The sequence below is a fragment of the Mastigoproctus giganteus genome, chromosome 12 (genome assembly GCF_048544385.1).
Source record: "Mastigoproctus giganteus isolate SK-2022 chromosome 12, ASM4854438v1, whole genome shotgun sequence".
Classification (NCBI taxonomy): Eukaryota; Metazoa; Arthropoda; class Arachnida; order Uropygi; family Thelyphonidae; genus Mastigoproctus; species Mastigoproctus giganteus.
In genome coordinates this window covers 50671414-50690110 of record NC_143586.1, presented here as the reverse complement: position 1 = coordinate 50690110, position 18697 = coordinate 50671414, and the positions used below count along the sequence as shown (strand labels likewise).

At 35.7% G+C, this 18697-nt stretch overlaps 1 protein-coding gene across 1 annotated transcript in view; it reads right to left on the bottom strand.

The window, feature by feature from the left end:
* The window catches only part of Atg2 (Autophagy-related 2), a 359564-nt gene that overhangs the window by 138900 nt on the left and 201967 nt on the right, over positions 1–18697 (bottom strand). Inside the window, exons 25-27 of the mRNA XM_090386633.1 lie at positions 13216–13308; positions 9197–9267; positions 1292–1359 (exon numbers count right to left, since the gene is read on the bottom strand). Of these exons, the coding sequence (XP_090242759.1) occupies positions 1292–1359; positions 9197–9267; positions 13216–13308 (232 nt within the window). The remainder of the gene's footprint in view (positions 1–1291; positions 1360–9196; positions 9268–13215; positions 13309–18697) is intronic.

Here is an 18697-nt window from a genome sequence, read left to right as displayed (position 1 = left end):
AAGCTGAAAAATACTGTTATGTGAGGTTTGCCACAATTTATCAATCATGTTAGAGTGAAACAGAGTTGTAGAAGTATCGTGTTATACAGGGGTTGCCTGTATCACATGATTGTGATTTTTATAACATGGTGAAGTACATACTTTTGTATGTACTTTTTGTTTTAAATGTTGTAATTAAATTTCTTTTGGTTCAGTGCCTATTTTTAAAATTATGCCTCTAGACCAGTAATGCGCTGCAAACATGAAGAAACCAGCTTTGCATTTTTGAAGCTGCTTCCTTCGTGTTTGAAGGGTTATGTCCATCTGTAGAGGGGCTTGATACAGCCAAAAGGAGGTTTTGATGCAAAGCCTGTGAGGGCATTATGTGCAAATTCAACATTCCTACAGGTGAATATCAGAGGCTTGAAGAAAAGGGTTATGTCCCAGGAGGAATTAAAATAAAGGGACAGATCAAGCACTGAGTTGACTGGCTCAATACTAGTCTATACTTATGCAACAGATAACACAGTGGCATCCTCAAAGGGAGAAAGCACTGGTCCTACAGGAAGTAGCTATAGGACCAGTGCTTTCTCCCTTTGAGGATGCCACTGTGTTATCTGTTGCATAAGTATATGTTGCATAAGTCAGGAAAATATATTGTGTCAGAAGGATAGATGAAACAAAACCAGCGTATGCCTGCCAGGGACAAAAAGGACATAAAAACGCAACATTAATGCATGTGTTGGTACTAACAATGTTAAGAGAGAGAGAGAGAGAATAAAAATTCTATTATCCTTTATTTTTCTCAACATGGTCTGTGCTTGTTAACAGTAGAGACTGTACTGTTTTTATACTTAAACAGAAGCGGTGCAAAAATATACGATATTTAAAATGCTACTGAAGCAGTGTCAGGTAGGTTGGGGAAGTGCCAGTTTTGTGGGGGGACATTTAATGGCAACTGAAAGCAGCAGAGACAAAATTGATTCTTGCATTGCTTTTATTGGAACATGGTGCAGCAGAAGGAAAGTGCTTTTGTTGTTTGATAGCTGTTGGTGCAAAATTAGGCTATAATGAATCTGACTTAGGTTAGGAGAACTGTTTTTTTTTTTTTTTTGACATTTTTTTCTTGTCTCAAAAAAATGTCTTACTTGACATTTTTTTCTTGTCTAAATACAAAGAGCATTATCATATAATTATATTGTTATTTATATTTACATATTTTCTGCTATTTATATAATATGCTATTAGTGATACATCAACAGCAGGAAGTGTGAATGTCATTTTTAACAAATAAAGAAAGAGAAATTCTTACGGCATCTTTTCCATCAGTCATGCGTAAGGAAACATCAAATAGTCCTGTATCTATCACGCATACATAATCTAAAAAAAAAAATGGGGGGGGGGATTATCATAAACAAAGCATTCATAGATTATCTGGTTTAAATGATTTCAGTTTTAAATACTAGATAATGATAAAAATTAAATTAATAGTCAAAGTCAAAAAAAAAAATAACAATACACAAAATGAAACTGACAGTGGCACCCACAACTAAAAAGAAGAAAGTTACATCTCAGCCATATAGGGCTACACAGTGTTTCTCTTCAAGAATGTCTGTGTTATGATTTCAGAGTGAAATAATTTATTCTTGTTGATAAAATTTCATTTGGTGGCCGAGTTTATTTTATCTGCTTATCTAAACATGTAGATTTTGTCCCCCTCATTCCCAGCAAGTCTTTTTTCCTCCTTCATCTCACAAAATAGACATACTGACCACAGCCCATAGAATATGAAAAAATTAAGCACAAGCACTGCTGTGATTCTTTGTGACAAAAATTGGAAACTACTCTGTGACAAAGTTCCATTGTGACAGGAAATTCTGAATACCTTTTCAAATGTTTGTTACATCAGAAGTGATCACAAGTGGCCAATGAAATCTGTTGTTCTTCACCCATTCAGATGAAGATGATATAAAAGAAGATAAGGGTGCTAGAAAAAAATGGAGAAGATGTGTTTACCCTAAAACAAAAGTGGATATTTGTAGAAGACAAGATGATTACATCGTAATGTATGTACGAAGGGATACAATTGTGGCCTTTTAACAATTTCTGATATACGGCATATATAAAAGCACAATTGATGATAAGTTTTCAGTATTAGTGTGAAATGGGGCAATTTTAAGTTTAAGACAAAGGAGATAAAAGTTGTATGTATTAGTACCTTATTTCTCAAGTGCTTAATGATTTCTAAGTACACAGGCTTATTAACAGTATGGCAACCTGATATTAATTAAAGGTGGATTTTATCTTTATAGTAAAAAAAAAAATTCTGGCAAAACTATCTTTACCCTTGCCAAATCTGAATTTATTTTTTTTTCTGCCTGGCAGAAACGGGAAACATTCCATTCAGAGAATTTCCATTTCATCTGCGGGTCACAAAAGGTAACAACACATTTCATCTTCAGTCACATATACTAAGCATTCTTTTGAAACTCTTTTTATTGCTGTTATAAACTAAAACACTTGGAACGGTACGAAAGTAATGTCTCCTATTTTTTTTTCCTTTCGAAAATTTAATTTCTAAAACTATGCCTTTTACATCAATTAATCCTCAATCATTAATATTTTCCACAAAGTCACCATTTTTTATGCACTTCCTCCCTCTGAGTCAGATACTATATTCCAATCTTGTAAAAGTCCTTACCCTTGCTCTGGAGGGCTTCGTGAGCACTGTGCTTTAGCTGGTTGTCGTCCACAAAATAGGTTCCACAGAGTACATCTTCAGTGGGCCAAAGAAGTGATAGCTGGAAGGTGCAAGATCCAGGCTATGAGAGGGATGAGGAAGGACAGTGCACACCAGTTTTGCAATGGCCTCCATTGTGTGGGTTGTGCACTGCCAGGGAGAACCACCTCATTGTTCGGTCGAATTCTATGGATGCAGGCTTTCAACTTTTTCAACATATTGATCTGAGCTGATTGTGGTGCCACACTCTAAGAAGTCCACAGACCCCATCTTTGTCCCAAAACACTGTCGTCATGACTTTACTGACAGAAGGTTGTCTTTTTGACTTGTGCTGTGAATAGTGCCAATCCATCAACTGTCTCTTTGTTTAGGGATCATAATGGTTGACCCAAATTTCATCACCTGTGACTATGCGTGAAAGGAAAACCTTTCCTTTCATGCTGGAGAAGTTCCGTACAGATGATTTTCCGGGCTTCTCTGTGCTCATGTGTCAGAATTTTCGGAACCCACCAGGTGCAACCCTTGTTGCAGCCTAGTTCCTTTATGGTGGTAATCACAGCAGGTTTCTCTATACTTACTGCATCACACAATTCGTGTGTTGTGATGCAGTGGTCCTCTTTGAACAGCGCATCGATCCAGCTCCTTCTCGTCTGTTGTCAATGATGTTGCTGGCTGGCTGTTTCAGGGGTTGTCAACAATGTTGCTTTCCTAACATCTATGCTTCCTTCCTATTAACTGGCCACTGCTCCTTCTAGAGTTTGGCTTAGTTGAAGAAGCCCTCTGTACCCGCAGAGAACCTGAAGGTTGGGATCATGTGATGCACTCATGCAACATATACTTAGATCTAAGAACCCAACTACTCTTAGACCTTCACATCACTTCGGCCAGAAACCAAGTTATTGGAGTCTAACAATGCCTTCTATGCACTGACCAATTATGCCAACAAGGTATTTCATCATTGCTGGCATCACCTGCAACTTCCTAGCACTACTCCTGGACAACCTCCTCAACACAGCAACTGACACTCAGCACTGGAAACTCCCAGCCATGAAACTGCAAATTGGGCTCCTAACACACTCTTATTGCTGGCTCAGGGCACACCCTTTGGCAGGAAGATCCTTAGCAGCCACCCAACTAGGTGACCCACCGGTGCCATGCCATGGTTGACCATTGTGACAATCTCTGACTCTTTAATCTGAACTTTACTTGTTCTCTTTTCCCTACCCATAGTCCTTCTCCAGGACTCCCCCCAACTGTGCCTAAGATGCTTGCTCCTTTTTGCCTGGGGGTGGTGCCTACACTTGACCATTGCCTGCTGTCTTCCACTTTCCTGTCTCTTCTCTGCTCTTTCCTTGGCTACTCCCCACTCTTTTCTTGCAAGAGTGTGGACAGCATCTCAGATATTATTCTACTCCCTGACTTGGCTCCTTGTGCCAGTGGACGGATGCTGGAGAGCTCCTTCCTGATGATTGAACCTACCAGTAATGAAAAGGCCAGTCAAACAACACTACTCACACAACCCACATTGACTGGCTTTGCAATTTTTTTACAGCATCACAGAGTTTAACACAGATTTGTGGGGAACCACACAATATGTCCACCGTAATGTCACATAAAAGATTATGCAATATACGACCCCAGGGGCTCATATCTGATGAGTACGAACTTGGCACACCCAGGGTCACTTCCCACTCAGTGTCTTACCAACATCTGTGCTCACATCTACAATATTGTCATCATAAACAGTTTTGAGCCACACATGGATTTCAATAGGCACAGTTTTTCCTTGGTAAGAAATTCAACCACCACTCCTTGCTTGATACATATATCTTTAACATTGATCATTTTGAACTATCCATGAATTGCACTCAAGACCAATCACAGAGCCACTCTAGTAGAGGTCTCTAGTGAAACTAGAGACCTCTACTGACCACTCAAGTGATATACAAAATGATCTATGGCACCACATTTGAGAGCAAAAAATTAGGAGGCATTATTTTCGTACCTGTCCTCATATCATTATTATTATTAGCCATATGGGCAAGGAAGCCTGAGGCTTTTGCTGCACCAGGCAAAAAGAAAATTTCTGAGTGACCCTGAGAGAGAGAATGATGATATCCAGTTCAGGACCCTGGGTGTGCCAAGTTCGTACTCATCAGATATGAGCCCCTGGGGTCGTATATTGCATAATCTTTTATGTTTAAAAGATTAGATCTAGATCTTTTTTTGCAGATAAGCTTGGCTTTACAATCACTCTATTCTAGTTTAAATTTAATGCTGTAAAGCAGTGGTACCCATGTATTTCCTCTTGGCAAACCTCTTCATCAGGAAATCCCAGTAACAGTAGTGTTTGAAGATACTTCTTTTTAATAGTTAATAAAACTTTAAAACAACTTCTTGAATGTAATGAATTTATTAAAATTGCATAACGTATTAAAAATAAAATGTTAACCCGATACCATCATTAGTTTGTACTTAGGTACAGTCAGTCCTCGTATAACACGTGTTTACACTACACGAATTCGATCATACACGATTTATAAATAGGGGAACGATATCTTATATAACACGAACCGAATTCGCTTATGCACAATTCGCCTTTGTATTTACAAGAAATGGCAGTCGAACGCAGAATCACTCCAACTGAACGCAACACGATAGGAATGAAGAGAAGATCCTGAAAATGTATTTGTGTTTTACATCAGTGAAGGGGAAACACATTTCACCATAATAACGTAAAAACCAACACAATTCCAGCCATCGGTATAACCGCAAATGCAATTAGATCGAGTTTACTCATCATCATCAGCCATTTTCAATCCACTGCAGGATGAAGGCCTCTCCAGCAATTGGTAGTAAACATCGAGTTTACTACCAGTTTATAACAGATTCCACTATCAGAAACGCAACTGGAAATTGTTTTTATTGTTTTATGGTAGTAACCCCTAGAAATGTACTTTAGTAAAATTTGAAGTGTTAATAGTGTATCTCTGCCTTTACGGTGTTGTTTATTCAGTTGCTACATGCGCGCAGCTTTGTTTATGTGTATCAAGCGTGCCTCCTCGTTTTGTAATTATGCTTTATTCCCTAAAAATGAGTAAAATACTTAAAAGGTGTGAAAAGGAAGCGTCCTTGTGAAGACACTGCAGATTCAGAGAGAAAAAGAAAAGCAATATCGATAAACAGAGGCGGGCTGGATCAAAAATTCTTACCCGGGAAAATTTTGGATTGGCCTCATACTAGCGTTTATGGCCAAAATCACACCAGCCTCCAGCCCACCGGGGTTTCCCCGGTAAGGCTTATGGCCAGTCCGCCTCTGTCGATAGAGAAAAAATATGAAATTGTGAAATGCTTTGAGTGAAATGAAAGACCATGTGATATTGCTTGCACGTGCTACAGACCTAAATGAGGCAACACCGAGAATTACAAAGAATGCAGAGAAAATAAAAACATATGTTAAAAACATATGTTCCTGCTATAAACTTTTATAGCAGGAACAACTCAAAGAGTAATTTAAATTCATTAGATTAAGACACAAAGGATTGGAAGAGATGGAACGGCTGTCATCTGTTTGGATAGAAAATCAAACAAAAAACAAGTTTGCTTACGATAGAAGCAAAAGCATTAGCAATATTTTATCGTAAGTATATAATCGTAATAAAATACGTAAGTATTTCATTACGATTATTTATTGTGTTTGGTAATGTTTTGATTACAAATGTGTATTCAATCTTGGGTGGCCGGCACATAACCCTATTTTTCCCTTAGGGCCTGTTGTTTATATTACACGAGGGTTTCTAGGAACACAACTATCGTGCTATACGAGGACTGACTGTACATACTAATGTTAAAATACAAATCTTGAAATTTAATAAAAAAAAATTAAAACCAAACTATTTATCTGAAACTAATAGCATATAGAGGATCTCGACCTAATCTTCACAATCTTCTGGTGTGTAGATTAGATTCCTGTCAGGTCGGGTGCATCTGGGTAACCCACATGTACACGACAGCATTGCATTCATTAAAAGAACACTAACTTATGGTTGCATTCATTGCAATAAAATTACTGTAAAATTTAAGTAGCTTATGTATGCCAAATTTAACTAGTTATGTATGCTAAATCTTGTGCATTTTAATTTTTTACTGTTTATTAAAATTATTTTTTACAAAGAGTAAATGTGATTTGAATTTTTATGATAGATAGGCAACTTAGGACAATGCAGCAAGTCGTTGGATATAAAGTTGTCAGGTATATGAAGATATAAAATATAGTACACATTAAAAATCAGATTAGATAATTAAGAAAATGTGTGTTTAAAATCAGAGCTGGATGCAAGGAAATATTGGTGACGTGATGTACACCCCCTTCCCATGAATAGTGTTTGCAGCTTTGGCCATTTATGCGATCAGCATCAATTATATAGTAGCATCTAGTTCTGATTTTTCTGTGATTAACTGAAGTAAACAAAGTAAATGCAGTTATCTTCTTATCATTTGTAGAACACTTAAAATAATTCACTTTATAATCATCAGATATAGCCTCTGTTTTTGAGATTTATACTTTGAGGATATCCCCTAAGGAAATGTAATCTTTTTAATTAAGGTTTATAATCAGAAAACACGTGTAAGACAGTGATGTCTGAAAATTTGCAAGACCGAATGAATGCTCTCCCAAACTGCAATTTTGCTAATGGTAATAGTAAAGCTATCTCTCAAAGGAAATCATATTTTTCTGAAATTACAGAATTTTCCAGAGTATAAGATGTACCTTGAATATGAGTTGAATTTTTAGTAAACTTAATTATTTTTCCATATTGCAGAATAAAAATAAAATAAAATTTATAATCCTAAAGAGTTGCATAATAGATATATTAATCATTGGAATGACCAGTGAATCCCAAGAAATCATCCTCTGAATTCTAATTTTTATCACCACTAAAGCGTAAGAAATCTTCAATTGTAGTATCTTCAGCCTCCTCCTTGATCTCTAACCTCCAAAAGCTCTTTTTTTGAATTATCTTCACATATCAAGCTGTCTTTGCTACCATCCAAAGCATTACTGATTCCACATTCTAAGACTTTACTATAATATCTGGACTCATATTTGCCCACACTGTTTTATTCACACACTTGTGTGATAGATTCTCTCTTTAATTTGCCATATTTAGTAAACACTGTTGTTATCCACTTATTCCATTCTTCTTTCAGCAGATCTTTAAATGGCTTATTGATAACATCTAGTGGTTGTAGTTGAGATGGCAATCCTCTAGGTATTACAGCCAATTCAGTATTGCCATTTATTTTGTTTTATGGGCTCCATGAGATGGGTTTTAAGTTGGTCAAAAACAAGCAGTGCATTTTTTTTTTAGTGCCCCATTTTGTTTTTCCCACTCATTCTCTCCATATTTTCATCCCAGTCTCATCCAACCAATCTTTGTGGTGAACATGTACAATGACTCCTTGTGGAATCTTGTCTTTAGACATTTTTCTAAATAAAAATTAACATTGGAGGTAATTTTGTTCCATCTGCAAAACATGCAGGGACTGCAGTATAATGCATTTTTTCGTGACCACTTGTTTTATTACTGTTACCGTTTTTACCTTTTTTTTGACACTATCCTATTAGAAGAAATATCAAATGTGACAGGAGTTTCATCCATATTTCCTATTTACCTCAGTTCAATATTCTTTTCTTTCATACAATCAATCACTAATGATGAAAAACAATGAAATAAAAAAATTCTCTTCATATTCTAGAGGTATTTTCTGCGCTAACTTGGTTTTGGCACACATACTTCAATTGTTTCATAAACCTATAGCACCAAGTTGGTCTCCCTTTAAAATCAGCTATACCCCTATCAAAAATTATATATATTCTGAGCCTGAATTTTTACCATTTTTGTTATGGTAATGCCATTGTCTATAATTTTCTACCCACAATAAATCACTTTCTAATTCTGGCCATTTTTGCAACTTCACCATGCAAAGCATGTTTTTTCTTTAATAGGGATTTAAGCATCCCAAGTTCTAATGGTTTTTTCAGTTGGAGGAGGTCCAAGTTGTCTTTCAGTTGCCCTATTCCCAAGAATTTCTGTGTACTTTCAGTTTAAATCCCACAGTGTATGAAAAATGCTGTGGATTTTTTCTCCATAGTGCACGTAAAGGTTGTGACAGTTTACAGCACTTGATTTTTATAATATAAGCAGGAATGATGAACACCTGCCAAACTGCATGTCTAATGAAGACTGCAGCATTGTCATGAATCTGACTGAGTGCAGAGTTGCATGTAAATCTCCCATGGCCGGCCAGCTCTCTTTACATTGCATCAATCTCTTGTATAAGACAGTCTGATTTTCAATAATTTTTTTAAATAAAAAGTGCATCTTATACCAGAAAATACAGCACGTATAATCATAAAAAATGCATTCAAAATTAAGAGTGCTATTAACAATAATGTTAAAAAGTAATACTTACTTTTCTTCACATCCACAGATTCTTCATTTACTTTGTTTGATATGAACATGCACATTTCTTCTGATATTATTCTTTGGGAGTGAGATAAAAAAAAAAAAAAAAGTCTGAGTTAATATATATAATTAATAAAGAACTATATTCAACTATAGAGTCAAAGATATACCAGTCCAAGTACACGAGTAAAATTACAGATTATACTACAATATTGATAATAAATAATAACTTAGTGTCTAGAGCAAGTGCTATTTTATGGAACTATCAGTGTGCCAAGTCCCTTGATACCAAGAAGACAATAGACAAGTGGTACAAAACAAAACAAAAAGTGCTGGTACAGATGGTGTTAAAAGACTAGAAGAAGTGCCAGTCACTTGATTAAAGGAACACAATAGATGAGTGGTAAAAAAAAAAAAAAAGTACTGGTAAAGAATGGTGTTAAAAGAAAGATGTATTTGCTCAATAGTTTGCACTCAAATTATAAAAAAAAAAAAGATTAGGAATTCTCTGATCTAAGGGATTAATATCAGATGGCCATGCAGGTCAATCCACATGTGTGTCATATCAGATGGCCATGCAGGTCAATCCCCTTCCCCGTTATTGATCGAGTTTCTGGATGACAACAGTGCAAAAGGCTGAAGTTGAAATTCAGTAATTTCTTCCTGAAACTTGACAAATTCCTATTTGCAAAGAATTAAAGTTTATGCAACTACTGGTGGATATCTAAATTCTAAAAATGTTAACTTGTATCTGTTCCTTCTCTCTAGCTGAAGGCTCATCAAAAAATAGCTTTTGGGCTATTTTTTGTGGGCCTATACCTGATTAAACCAGGTGTTTTCAAACTTTAGTTTGGCACTTCTGTTTTGGAATTAAATGAATACAGGTTGCATGTCAACTTTTAAAGACTTCTTTTGAATGCAAAAATCTAAAGCTTTATACCTGTTAATTTCCTCAGCATAGTGCATTAGATAACCATGTCATCAACATTACTTAGATGTAGTCTACATCCTGGTTTGTTATTGCCTTCACTTAGAAGGCCATCAGTTTTTTTTTTTTACCTTTAAGTATACAATCACTTTGGAACAGGAAAGAAGTTGACAGAACAAAAAATCTATAGAAAACAAGTGTACTTTTTTCTCTTTTTAAGTATGCCAAAATACTAAAAATATAAGTGGGTGTAAGTGCAAATTTTTTAGGAAACATTGTGGTACTTATAATGGAAACATTGTGGTACTTATACTTATGTGATACCAGTTTCATTTCAAAATAAATCATGAAACGTGATAATCATTCAAATTATATAAGCATAAAATTGTAAACTGACAGTTTGCACTTTCAAAGGTGTAACTGAGAGGACCGATGAGGTGAGAGATACTCTAATCAGATCATGTAATACAGAGAAACATTTAAAGATAATTGTAATTTAAACTTGATTAGTTAATGAAGTAGTTAATAAAAATTAGTTAAATAATAAAGCACATAAGAAAATTTTTCAATTATCAAGTTCAGGAAAACTTTCACTTCAGAGCTTGACTCACACGTAGTAAGAATATGTGACAGAGTATGGCAACATGCACACACGCGTAAAAGCTAAATTATGAGAATGTAACAAATACAGGAACTCCAGGACTTCTATAAATTCGACTTTATGTAAGTTTTTGAGGGCCACTGCAAATGTAAATTGTGGAAACTTATTTTGCATCCCATAGGAATAACTGGAGGTATCATGAAAATATCATAATGTGAACCCAATAACAGTTTTTTTTTTGTAATTTGTTCCAAGTCCATGGAAGATAAATTTCGCTATATTACTAAGCTATTTATCTCTCTAAAAGGTCATATTTATAATAGAAATTTCACTATCCTTTCATTGTTATATGTTCCCGTTATAAGAATCAATTTTGAACGCCTTTGTGATATTTTTCTAAAGCAAGTTTCTGGAGGTCAAGACCATTAAACAAAAACAATTTGCACTTTCTGGTTTATTGGGCTTTTCTGTTTGTGCATCTAATTATTAACGGGTAGTAAACTATCTTATTGCATTTTTGATAATACTGATAACTGCAGTTGTGTGGGTTTTTACGCTATTATGGTGAAATGTGTTCCTCTCACTGAAATCTTCAATCATATAAAAAACAAATTTTCAGAAACTTCTCTTCATTCCTATTTATGTATTACAATGATGAAGGGAAAGTGACCAGAAAAAAGTGCAAGTGGTGGTAGTACCAGGAAACAAAACAAAATTGATTTAGAAATGAAGATGAAAATGATTAAGTAGTATGGAGCAAGACAAAGTTTGTCATTTATTGCAAAGGACAGTGCATGTATAAATTTTTTTTTTTTGGTAGTTGTTGGCGCATCGGCTTCTTTGGCCATAGTGCACTAGAGCCACTCCTTGCGTACCTTTCTGGAAATCCTTGTGCATTTAAGGGCATCAATAAAGCCACCCTACCCATACATTTTCTGATCGAACCAGAGAGTAGGGATAACAATATCTCTTTGAGGATTGGTTTCAATGCTGCTTCATTCCAGAGGTTGAAAAAGATTGTAAAGACAACGACGTTCCTTTCATGATTTTGCTTCTATTAGATAATGCTGCTGGATATCCTATGCATCTAGATGATTTCAATTTGAATGTGAGAGTCTTATTTCTACCACCAAACAAAACTTCACTCATCCAATCTATGGATCAGGGTGTACAATCTATGGATCGAATTTAAACAAATACTATTTATGCACAACATTTGCCCAGGCATTGTCTGCAGTAAACAATGAGAAAAATTTCTCATTGTTTACTGCATACATTAAGATGCTTTTGGAAATCTTACAATATTTACTATGCCATCTTAAACATTAATAAGGCCTGGGCGGAAATTACTAAAAGTTGTTTAAATGGTGCATGGAAGAAAATATGCCCACAGCACGTAAAAGGCTCTGAAGGATGTGAAAAGGACAAATCATATGAAGAGGTTAGAGATAAGTTTGTAAAGATTGCAGAGCTACTTTGGTTAGAGGTTGATGCCAAAGTTAGAGGAATTATCTAACAAAGAACTTATTGACTTGCAGGCAGCGACAGTGAAAGAATAAAATGCTGATGAAGCTCTAGATGAACCAAATGAGGAGCTGAGATGCTTCGTCACCAGACAGATGGCAATGGCATTTCATGAAATTGCATCGGCAGTGGCGAAGTTTGAGAAGATGGATCCTAACAGTGAACGATACTTAAAAGTTAACAGGTGGGTGAATGATATGCTTGCTTGCTACAGAGAAATTTACAATGAAAAGAAAAAGCCACCATCCAGTCTTCTATTAATGTCCTTTTGTAAGGTTGAGTGGCTGACCCCTTCTAGATCTCTACAGCCCTCAATCTCTGCAGTGCCATACTTATCAGCTGAAGACATCAATGGCAATGATGCTTGTTACATTTCCCCAGTTCAGCTGTCTTGGCCCTCCCCCCCACCCCACTACATTTGCCATATCAGTTCTGGTCATATTTTTGGTCCCTGAGTCAGATACCTAATTATCTATCACTATAGTCTTTATCATACCCTTTATATAGTTAGTGTTAGTTACGAAAATTATGTTACTGTGTTAGTGTTAGTTGCATCCAAGTGATCATTTCCAGATGAGCAGAAAGGAGACTTCATCCCACATGGCTCAGGTGTCCACACACAAGCTAATTAGCTAACTGATAATTTAAATTAAATATTTTACATACAAACAATCAAGAAAACATTTTCAAATGCACAATAATCAAAACTGCTTTAATTGTGAATATCAATAATATTCCAATTTGGTTCTATTCATTTCAGTGCTTATAAGCTGAAAAATAAAATTTCCAACTTTTTATTTCTTGAGTAATATTCTGGATGACAAATCCATGAAGTAAAAATCAAGACTAGAGATTATCATCGTTCATTTGATATCAGCTTTTTATTTTAAATACTTCAAACATCATGAACTTATTTGTACAAGTAATTATATAAGTAAAAATAAGTAAACTTATTTGTATAAGTAAAAATTACCTCATGAGAAGAGTTGTAGTGCGTGCTGCAATGTTACTGGAAACGCTAAAATTTTCTACTGTAAACAGCGATCTCAGAGGAAGGTAGAGGGGCCTAAAATGAATGAAAGAATGAATATATAGATATAATCTTTTACTTAAAAATATGCAGATCTTATACTTAAGGGAGGAGAATACAAACTGAAACATTATTATTAAATCAAATATTAAAATGCAGTTCGGGTGAAGACTTTTACACAAAATTCAGTGCTATTTTGGTTTAAAAAATAAACTGGTAACAAAAATAATATGCCAAACAGAAATAAAACTATATATAGCTTACATATTAAGAACTACTACGAAATATATGATCCTAATAAATATTATATACAGTATGCTTTTGTTTAAGATATTTCTTTTAATTCTTACATAAAAATATCATAGGGACAAATCTTCATGACTGGTTCACAGGTGATCATTCAGAATGTATATCATTATAAAATTATTATACTTTTCTGCTTTATTTTACTTATACACTAATTATTATACTTTAGCTTCAAACTGATACAGTATATACACCTAATGGCCAGTTTATTAGATACGCCAACCTAACAACAAGTAGCCTGAGCAGGCCAATGAGTGCTTCCAGGAGCATGGAGGTGTAGTCATCCACATTCCCCTGTAAATTTTCCCAAGCTTGTACCTTGTGACATTATGTATAAACAGATGGATAAAGTGTGAATATGAAATAATGCACCTATTCAGACCACCAGTATTATCAAATGGTAGTACAGTCAGTCCTTGTATAGCATGATAGTTGTGTTCCTAGAAACCCTCGTGCAATGCAAAATCGTGCAATATGAACAGGCCCTACGGGAAAAATAGGGTTAGGTGCCGATCACCCAAGATTTGAACACATTTGTAACCAAAACATTACCAAACACAATAAATAATCGTAATAAAATATGTAAGTATTTTATTACGATTATTTATTGTCGTAATAAAATACGTAAGTATTTTATTACGACTATTACGTAATAAAATATTGCTAATGTTTTTGCTTCTATCGTAAGCAAACTTGTTTTTTGTTTGATTTTCTAAGCATTTGCTATTCATTTTTTAGTCAATTCTATGTGATTATTTTTATTTCTTTTCATTTGATTTCTTATTTTCCAACCACTCAACCCAAGGCCATATGACTAGAAAAAAAATGGGTTTCAACAGACCCCCCCCCCCCCAAAAAAAACTATCCTATTTTCAGTATATCTGGTCTTGACACCAATGCCCTCTCAAGTAACAAGGGTTTGGGCAACTACCTTTCTGTACCACACAAAAAAAGAGCTTAGTTTGAATTCGTGATTGGAAAAATTTTTATCCATATTTCTCCCCTTCATCTTGGGTAAATAATTTTTTTTAATAAAGAAAACAAGGCGAAATAACAACAGAATACATGCAACTTACAACCACTATATACAAATGCTTCAAAGCCTTAGCTTTTTGGTGCAAAAAAAAAAAAAAACCCCTGTTCAAAGTACTTTTTTATAGGATCTAACCTTTCATAGCAGTTCCTCTGAGTTTTTTTTTTGCAAGAAACTTCTTCAAAATATTAGAATGTACGCAAACATGAAGGTGGATACGAAAAATTAAAGGGATATGAAAAGTACTCTGAAATTTTTTCTCCTGATATTGTTACTTTAGTAGTAATGTTTTCAGAATAAGAAAAACAAATTAAGTGTAATAAAACAGTTTATTAAGCATAAATTTATTATTCAAGTATATAAAAAAAATAAGTAAAATGTGAGTAAAATAAGTACAAAATAACATAAGTAAAAATAATTTCATAGTTTTTGTAGAATATTCCAAATTTTTATTAAGTTCTCATCCGACACCCTATGCCAGGGGTTGGCAATCGTTTTTGATCTAATAAAAAAAAAAAAAAAAAAAAACAGAATCCGAAGGGCCGCACCTCAGCTCAAGCTGGGGGGGGGGGTGAGTTGTTTAAGAAATGGAATAGAGTAGGAAGGTGTTTATTAAAAAAAATAATTTTTTGAAATATTATTTATTAATACTGAAAAAAAGTAACAAACATCCAATTAGGTACAAATTAATGTGACTTTTGCCGATGAACTTCTTGAGCAACTGTCTTCCAACATCATGCGAGTATGTCGTAATTAAACATGCTCGCATTGTTCAGATGACGGTTTCTTGATTTATTTTTAATATAGTTCATGTTCAAAACAATTTGCTCGTGGAAATACATCGAACCAAAAATTGAGAGAAGTCCAAAAGCAAATATATTCAAATTTACATATGGGTCCAGTAAGCTACACCATGCATCGAACCCAATTTGGTCTGCATTTTAAGTTCATCTATCGCCGTCCATTTGGGTAGAATGGCATGGGCAGCCTTTTGCCTCTCCAAACCCCCAATTTCAGTTTTAAGGCATTTTAGTCTTTCACTCCACATGTCCTTGATTTTTCAGTCCTCCATTTCAAACTGCGCTTCATGTGAGCTGTAAAGTTAAAGAGCCGCAGTTACATGTTAAAAGAGTTGCATGCGGCTCGCTAGCCGCAGATTGCCGACCCCTGTCCTATTCCGACTTCTTTTCTTCCTCTGTGTGTTGGTTGCTGAATGACGTTTCCGAAGCAGCCATGAATCGACATATTTTGCTGGATCGAAGAGGGTCAGCAGTGGGCCTACAATTTTAAGAAACAGTAGAGAAGAAATTGTTTTTGTCATCAACGAAGCACTGGTTGGGCTGGCGATCAGATTCATTTGTGAAAATCCTTGTTCACATACACTCAATGAAATTGGTATTGTACTCAGAGCGTTCATCAAATGCTTCAATTCTTCTGAAACTTGCTTATCATTTGGGTATCCATGAATTGCCTCTCTTTCATTTAACTGTAACCTAATTGACAATTTTTTAACTTCACTTTCAACAAATGCCAACAATTCATGTCTAGAAGGTTTAATACCATCATTGTTCTCGTTTTCCTTCTCTCCTCATTGGCATTGTCACTAGTTCTTAAATTTGAATTTTTTCTTTTCTTTTTTTTTGAAGCTGTCCAAAATGTCGGTGTCATTCAGATATTCAGGTACTGTGACCATGTAAACAGAAATAGGGAAATTTTACGGAAAAATGTGGATAATGTACTTCTGCAAAACAACAGATGGTTATCTATGGTTTTTTTTTTTTTTTTTATTATTATAGAAGCCAAATCAGAAGAACAGTGCCCATGGAAGTATCTGTAGAAGAGGCATGCAGCAAAAACAGTATGTCTATGAGACAGTGAGTGGAGAGACTCTGTTAGAGATGAATGATTAATTAACTTAACAGCCCTCTTCTGAATGGAATCAAGAAGCCTGAGAGAGGTTTTGGGGGCACCCCCCCCCCCCAGATGTGGGAACAATTTTCCATCGCAGGGTGGATTTGCGATTTATACAGAGTGAACAGCTGTTTGGAAGAAAAGTAACGCTGAGAGCGAAAGAGAGCCAAGTTTTTTAGATGCAGAGGAAGCAATATTTGTAATGTGCTTGTGCCAAGAGAGATTAGAAGTCAGGGTAATTCCCAAAAGAGATATCAGTTTGCCTAGAAATCTGAGTGTCACTAAAGATAAGCATAGGAGAAGAAGAATCCTTTTTGCGAGATATAAGACAAGATAGTTTTAGAAGGGTTGAAATCAAGTTGTCTTTGCCCCACTGGAGAATTACCTGAAGATCGGCATTTAAGGAATTCGTAGCAGATTTTTGAGAGGTTGATTTAATATACAAGAGGAAAAGAGTGGGGGAAAGAACTGAATCTTGGGGGGCACCGGCATTAGTGGAGAAGTTAGAAGACAGAGAGCTATCTACCATCACCCTCAGTGAGCGATCAGAGAGAAAACTGGATAACCAATTACTAAAAACAGTTGGCGAACCATAAGATTAGAAGACCTTTATTTAGAAGACCTTTATGCTTGTTTAGAAGACCTTTATGCCAAACACGATCAAAACCCTTTGAGATGTCAAGAGCAACTACTTGTGTTTCACCAAACCTTTCCACTGAATTAGTCCATAAATGGGTAAGCCAGAACATCACCAGCGGATCGACACTGATGGAATCCATACTGGCGATCGTTGATCAGACAGAAGGTTTCTAGGTAGTTTAAGAGTTGGCGGTTAATTGATTTCTCCATTACTTTAGAAAGAGTAGAAGTAATTGCAATGGGACGATAATTGGATGGGAGGGATGTCACCCTTTTTAGGAACTGGCTGGATATGAGCAAATTTCCAAGCAGAAGGAAAAACACCTTTGGAATAAGAAAGTGAAAAAAGGCGGCAAAGAATAGGAGTAAGTTCAGGAGCACAGGTTTTGAGAACAAGTGGAGAAATACCATCGGGACCTGGAGCTTTCTTAGCATCAAGATTCGTCAAAATCCTTCTGACATCCTTTTGACGGAAGACCACAGGAGGCATTGAATGGAGCGTGTTTGAATGGTGGGAGGTGTTTGACCAAGATCATTAATATCTGATTTGGAAGAAAAATGGGATGCTAGCAGGTCAGCTTTATCCTTGGCTGAAGTGACAACAGAACCATCTGGTTTGTACAGAGGTGGAAGCACAGATGGGCAAAAGTTGCGGCCAATAGCTTTGGCAAGGGACCAGAATGCTCGGCTACCATTAGGGCAAGAAACAAGTTTTCTACTCTTAGCCTGTTCAAGCTCTAGTTTGGACTGATTAATAACTGCTTTACAATTGTTCGAGCTTTGGTGTAGGCAGAAAATAAAACTAAAGAATTAGAAACAAGACAATTACGATATGCAACATTCTTCTCTTGAACAGCCTTAGCACATTTATTGGAAAACCGAGGTTTAGATAAAGGATGAGAATTTAAAGTGGAGTGTAGGATAAAGGAATCCATTCCTGCAAGAATAATTTCACTGACACGATCTTAGGAAATGTTGACATCAGAAGTTTTGAAACAGTAATCCGACCAAGGAAAAGAAGAAAAGAAATCTCGCAGGTCATCCCATTTTGCATTCTTGTAATGCAAAATAACACGAGGTTGGGAATAGTTATGAAATAAAGGCTCCATTGGAGAAGAGACAATCACAAAGTTGTGATCTGAAGTGCCTAAAGGATCTCTCACTTTGACGGGTTGTTTGTGAGAAAAAGATCAAGCGTGTTGGCTGTATGATTAGGATTGTCCGGTATTCTTGTAGGTAAATGAACAATCTGTGCAAGGTCATTAGTAATTGCAAAGGCCTCAGCATCTCAACCAGCTGGGTCGGTGTGACTAGAAAATGGAAGCCAGCTGGAGTTGTGAACATAAAAATCACCAAGGAAAATTAACTCACTGTTAGGAAAGTTGGACTGGAGAAAGTCAAGTTGCAAAGAGAGAAGTCAAAGAGCTGCAAGTGATTAGTGGAGTTGGGAGAACGGTAGAGACAACAGATGAATTTTACACAATGAGGTAGAGAGATTTTAAGCCAGAGAAGATCAAAGAGTAGATTCCAAATTGC